The sequence below is a fragment of the Echinops telfairi genome, unplaced genomic scaffold, assembly GCF_000313985.2.
Source record: "Echinops telfairi isolate 266 unplaced genomic scaffold, ASM31398v2 ScPeMD7_9;HRSCAF=40, whole genome shotgun sequence".
Taxonomy (NCBI): domain Eukaryota; kingdom Metazoa; phylum Chordata; class Mammalia; order Afrosoricida; family Tenrecidae; genus Echinops; species Echinops telfairi.
The window spans coordinates 98903628-98909538 of record NW_022103906.1 but is presented as its reverse complement, the minus strand read 5'-3'; the positions used below and the strand labels follow the sequence as shown (position 1 = coordinate 98909538).

Sequence of the window (5911 nt, the reverse complement as noted above, 5' to 3'; positions counted from 1 at the left end):
AACCCACAACCTTCCTCTAGTTCTTAAACGCTTCCTCCCCCCAACTACCAGGACCCCAATTCTGCCTTGCAGACCTGGTTAGACCAGATGATGCAAAGCGGTACAGATGGGAATTGGAAACACAGGGAATCTAGGACAGACTTGTCTATTTTTTAAATCCAATTTTATTGTGTTTTCAGTGAACGTCTACACAAATTAGGTTCTCATTTAATAATTCCTATAAAACTCGTTCAGTGACATTGGTGACATGTTTCTGTTTCAATCCAAGAAAAAGCTGATAAGAAAATAGCAAAAAAGAAGAATGGTTTAAAGGGAAAAACAAGTGATGTTAAAATCTTTACGTGCTAGTATCTGCAATGATTCATTGTCCGGTGTACTCTGTATGTGGCCAGCTTCTCCAGACCCGGTCAATTGTCTCAGGATGTACCATGGAGGCTGACTTTGGGCGTTCACTGTCATCCAAGGCCTTCTGCAAGTGGGGTGCTTAGAACTTTAGCCCAAATATGCGTTTCCTTTCTCTGATCTTGGAGGGCTTGGTATTTTCAATGGCGTCATACACATGTGAGAGTCGCACACCAGTAAGAATGGATACATTTCCGTAAAGTCCTCAAGAGGACAGCCTTGTTCTTTAGCACGTTAAAGAGGTCTCCTGCAGCAGATGTGCCCACAACAACACACCATGTCATCTCTTGAGAGCTGCTTCCAAGGGTCTTGACTGTGGATCCAAGCACAATGTAAGCCTTGAGGAATTCAGTATTTTCAGCTTGTCATGTGGCAAGAGTTCATCTCACTGAGGAGAATACAGATTTCATCTTGTTTCATAGGAGTGGTTTTCCTCTGAGCTCATAACAACAGTGGTGAGTACCCTACATTTACCAGTTTAATGCCCTCCTTGCACTCTCATGGCATGTATTAACCTGGTAGGAATGGCTCTGCCTTTCTGAAGGAGGGTTACTGAAAGCTTTGCTCTGTCAGCCCCTCTTTGTCTGTGTAAGCAGTGTCCAGTCACAACAATTCATGTGCTCTGGCCTGGAGCTGGCCTATTCTTATGTGATTTCCTTTTCTCGATGTTTTAAATTCTACACCATTGCCTAAAGTAATGACACTCTCCATAGGAGCCCGGGTAGCGTAATGGATACACATTGGGCTGCGGTTCCACGGTGAAATCAACAGCTGCTCCTCGGTAGAAAGGCGAGGCTCTCTACTCTCCTAAAGGGTTACAGTCTCAGAAACCCAGAGGGGCAGTTCAACCCTGTTCTAGAGGCTCTCTATGAGATGGCATCAACTCGTTGGCAGTAAGTGAGATCAACAGAATTACTAGGGGGATGATTTATAATGTTCTCTATCATAAAATGATAATGGTGGGTCTAAAAGGAACCAGAAGCATACATAATCTTTTAACTGTATGGATGTATTTGGGGCGAGAATTCTAGATCCAATATAAGAACAATTAGTTCTTATAACATGGCCCTGCTGGATGCTCTTCCTCATGAAGTGATCACTGAAGATGTGGTGCTACAGCAAGTTTGGTAAAGGCACCAGATGGTACCGGCTTGCAGGAGAATAGTGCTGGGGTCTTAAAGGCTTGCCTTCAAACATTAAGTGGGGCATCACCTAAATCCACATAGAAGAAGCACACCAGCCTGTGTGATTCGAGGGCTGTAAATAACAACATCCAAAAATGAAGGCGAGAATGGTATCAGAGCTTAAATTGTGAACACTTGGTTTGGAGCAGGCTATGGAAGACAGTGGAAGCCCAAAATCTATTTACAGTGTCCCCATAAGGACCCCTCAGGTGGATTTCCTCTGACCACAGTCGAAGGATGCTATCAGACAAACAGCACTGTAAAGTCTGCTATGGAGTTAGGTAAAAATGAAACCTCCTACCATTTGCTCTCCCTCCTACCCAATTTTAAAGTGGTTTCAGTTTGTAATATTTTCTGCTTTCATTTTGTTTGTTTTTTCTCCTAGTCACTGTTGTTGGGTTTGCTCACTTCTGGTTTGTGTTTTGTAGGATTTCCTGTGTGTGTCATCCAGAACAGGTGGGTATCTAGAGACAGTAACTGGACCGATACTGGCCTAGGGGCCTGGCAGGGGAGGGTGGGGACAACGGGGAGCTAACGACCATGACTACAAGAAGAAAATGCTCTGACACGGATAGTGATAATGACTGCACACATCTTTTTAACAGGAAGGAATGATTCACTTACATGCTATGTGAAGTGTATACTATGAAAACTATTTTTAAAACAAGAAAAACCTGGGTGCATTTCTACAGTTGAACAATGTCCTCTCCTAGAAATGCCATGATTTTCCTTCCAAATTTATTTATCCCCCCCCCCCCACCACCAAAAAAAGAAGTAGAACGGACTCAATGGCAGTGAGTCTGAGCCATCATTGCTTCTATACGGACAACTCCAGGCTGGCTTAAAATCCAGCAGGTTTCCTGTCCTGGTCAGCAGAGAAGGCTATCCAGTCCTGATGCACAGCGAAGTCTTTTCAGAAAGATAATGACCAAGTTAGTTCCCCAGGGCTTTCATGGCTTTTATCTTATAAAAGACATTTAATCAGTTCAGCTTCAGGGCAGAGACCCACTCAGGGCCAGAGAAGAAATCAATCCCTTCTGAAGACCCTAAAGCCAGATGTGATTTATACGGCTCACATCGATATTGATATTTGAACATAAAATATGCCACAGACGTGAAATGCACAGAAATAAAACACACACTCAAATGTGTTCCCTATGACAGAGACCAACAACGCTAGCCAAGGACGTAGGACCCAAACAAAGTCCTGTGGAACGCTAAGCTGTAAGAACAGGCCGTTAGACCGCAGACAGAAGCAGGTGAATGGCTTTCAGGAAAGGCTTTAAGAGAACAAATAGGAGGAAGCAAGGAAACAGCCTCTGGACCGGGTTGGGGGTGGGAGCTGGGGGGTGAAGAGGGGGTTAGGGGGAGAATGGATGCTTATTTCTAATCGTTATAAATGATTACATAAATTCCTATCAGAATTAGAAAATGATTTTAACATCAGAATTTAATATAGCAAATTTAATTACAACATGTTTAGAAATTTTACATAAGGACATTAAAAATGCGGGTTATTTATTTGTATGGCCTATATAGCAAAACACAAGACCACTTTACAGGAAGGAAAACTGAATCCATAGAGGAATGCTGCACTGCGATGGCGAGCACTGGTTTCATTTTAACAACTAAATCCAACTGTTTTCCTCTTTAACCATCGCGTGAAAATTAGTCAAGCAGGTTACCGATGCCCAGTTTTAACTTACCCTGAAAAATCAGCAGAATATTGTCCATAATCAAAGATATAGACTCGAGTAATTTGGCACACTGTGAGGTAGCCTAAAGCAAACAAAAAACAGTATCTGGAAAATAAAAATAAGTGAGATTAATGAAAATCCATACAGAATTCATTGTGTTGAGAAGTACATGTTAAAGTAACCAAAGACTATAGTTCAGAAATCAAGCATGACTAGGCGTCTTCTACAGTTTTGTCTATAAACATGAAAACCCATTTACTAGTAACTGCACAGTTTACCCTTTTCACCACTTTCAATGGTGAATGCATTGAATTCCTGCCTTTACTCATTGTTTCCACGCACAGTTCTAAACGGTTTCTTGAAAGGGGGTAAATGGAGACAGCTGGCATAGTTTTTTTCTCTCTCTCTCTCTCTTTCGCTGTCCTTCTGCATAGAATATGAACCTGGTGGCACTGTAACCAAATCTGAGAACCACGAGGTGGCATGCCAGCAGGCTGGGGACAGCAGGCGGGGCAAGAAGAGAGACACGGCTGACCTGCTCCATGGGCCCTGGACTACTTGCTACCTCCCTACTTTCCCAGAGAACCCTACGTAGTACGTGGTTGGTCTGTTTTTGTTTTTCTGTAATCTGAAACTGAATGCATTCCTGATACACATGCTTATCAAACTGGGTTGTTTTCTAGTTTGCGGCAGACTGCAAGGAAGAGTGAAAGCCCTGTTTTGAAATTGAACGCTTCAGTTTTTCTAGTTCACACATCAGCAATAGAAAACTCGCCCAAGACAATATAGGAGTGCACCACCTTCCCATAATATCTCACTGGGCAAACCTGTGCAAGACTTTTGTCAAGTGATCCCGAGCACAGAGGTCACTATGAAGACCACAGTATACCCAATCCAAGCCTCGGTGTCTGCCATGGCCTCACACGTGAGAGCTGAACGGAACACGGGAGATCAAAGAAGAATCAAGGAATTTGAATGGTGGTGCCACCAAAGACTACTGTAAGCACCACGGATGCCAAAAGGACAAACAAACTTGTCTTGGAAGAAGTACAGTCAGAGTGCTTCTTAGAGGCAGGGAAGGCGAGACTTAGTCTCCCGTACTCTGGTCCCTGGAGAACATCATGCTTGGTAAAGTAGAGGGGCGGTGAAAAAGATGGACGACCACACAGGGTGCTACAGGGGCTGTGCTTCCTCCGCTGTCAGTAAGATGGCCGTGAGTCAAAGCAGACAAAGGCACCTAACAGCAGCAGCAGCAGCACCACAAGGACAGGCTATTGCTGTAAGTGGTACAGTCAGTGAGTTTGAATATCATCAAATAGAATGATACACACGAAAAAAAAAAAAAAGAATGATACACATGCAAAAAAAATCCAGACAGGCCTAACACAGATGTAAATAACGGCCCCGTTACTTGTTAGGATTCCCACCTGCTTAGCTTCTGAGCCCCACGCCCCACTTACAAAAAAGCAGATCTCCACCAGATGCTCATGAGCGAGCCGCTCCCAGGAGCCTGTCTGCTGCCTGAACCACGGAGGTCATTCACCATGATGCAACACGGTGGCAGCACAGGTGACTGTCTTCTGTACAACAGCTGTCCACCTGTCCTTGCTAAAGAACCCAATCCTCCAATTTTGTTTGTGTACAGACTTCTGGGGCGGTGACACCACTCCCAGCTAAGGAGTAAATACAGCCCCTGTGATCTCATTCCGCCTGCCTGGCATCGAACTGGGTTGGGACTATGGAACATGGCAGTTTGGAGAAAGGCTCCTGTCATTCTTACAGTGCCCCGAGTGCTACTGTCATCTCAGCAGGGATGGCAGCCGTCTCGAGGTCAGCAGAGGACCAGGCTGAAAACAGGCAACATGCTGACAACGAAACACTAACAGAACTTGGGTTTCCTATGTCCCCGTCCAGCCTGCGTTGCTGAATTGTCCAGTAGTAGCTGCCATGTCACAGGGGTTTTGCTTTGAGAGGCAACAATTTCTGGACTGTTTATACCATTAAATGGTACAAGTTGTATTTCTATGGTTTGTAGCCCAAAGCATTCTGATGCAATTACTTTTTTCAATAACAATTCAAAAGTATATGAACAGAACATTCTCTTATTCCTTTAAGCATGAATGTTGAATTACTAAGCCTCTTTCCAAAAAGTGAAATCACTTCTAAAATATTTATTCACTTAATTGTTACACACAGAGTGGAACTTGTTCATGAGAAAGTATTCAGGGATGCTGGGAATTAATGAACTAGAAACATGAAGGGGAGCTAAAAAAAAAGTATTCTTCCTAGACAAGAAAGAAAATAGGAAACACCTCTGAAAGGATCAGACCCTGAACGGAATATGATAAAAATTCAAAACACGGGTACCTTGTTTTAATGAACTGAAATCCAATCCAATCTTTCTCTTTCTGTTTTCAAGGTGATCTTGGTTAGCTCAATTTCAGGAGTGGTCTGAACATGACATGAACATACTAATTTAACTTTATCTGTACACTGCCTTCATCGTCCAGCATAAGCATTTTCTTTTTTTTTAAATCATTTTATTAGGGGCTCATACAACTCTTATCACAATCCATACACACATCAATTGGGTAAAGTGCATTTGTACATTCATTGCCCTCATCATTC

The 5911-nt window shown here is 43.2% G+C and overlaps 1 protein-coding gene across 2 annotated transcripts in view; it reads right to left on the bottom strand.

The window, feature by feature from the left end:
- The window catches only part of MBOAT2 (membrane bound O-acyltransferase domain containing 2), a 147074-nt gene that overhangs the window by 75288 nt on the left and 65875 nt on the right, over positions 1-5911 (bottom strand). The window contains exons 1-2 of one of the 2 annotated variants that reach the window (XM_045286896.1): positions 5651-5698; positions 3293-3388 (exon numbers count right to left, since the gene is read on the bottom strand). Coding sequence is in view for 1 of the 2 variants with exons in the window: in XM_004696015.2 (XP_004696072.2) it covers positions 3293-3388 (96 nt within the window). In the remaining variant the exon portion in view is untranslated. Of the gene's footprint in view, positions 1-3292; positions 3389-5650; positions 5699-5911 lie in introns of those variants that run through there. The other variant, XM_004696015.2, reaches the window with a different exon arrangement.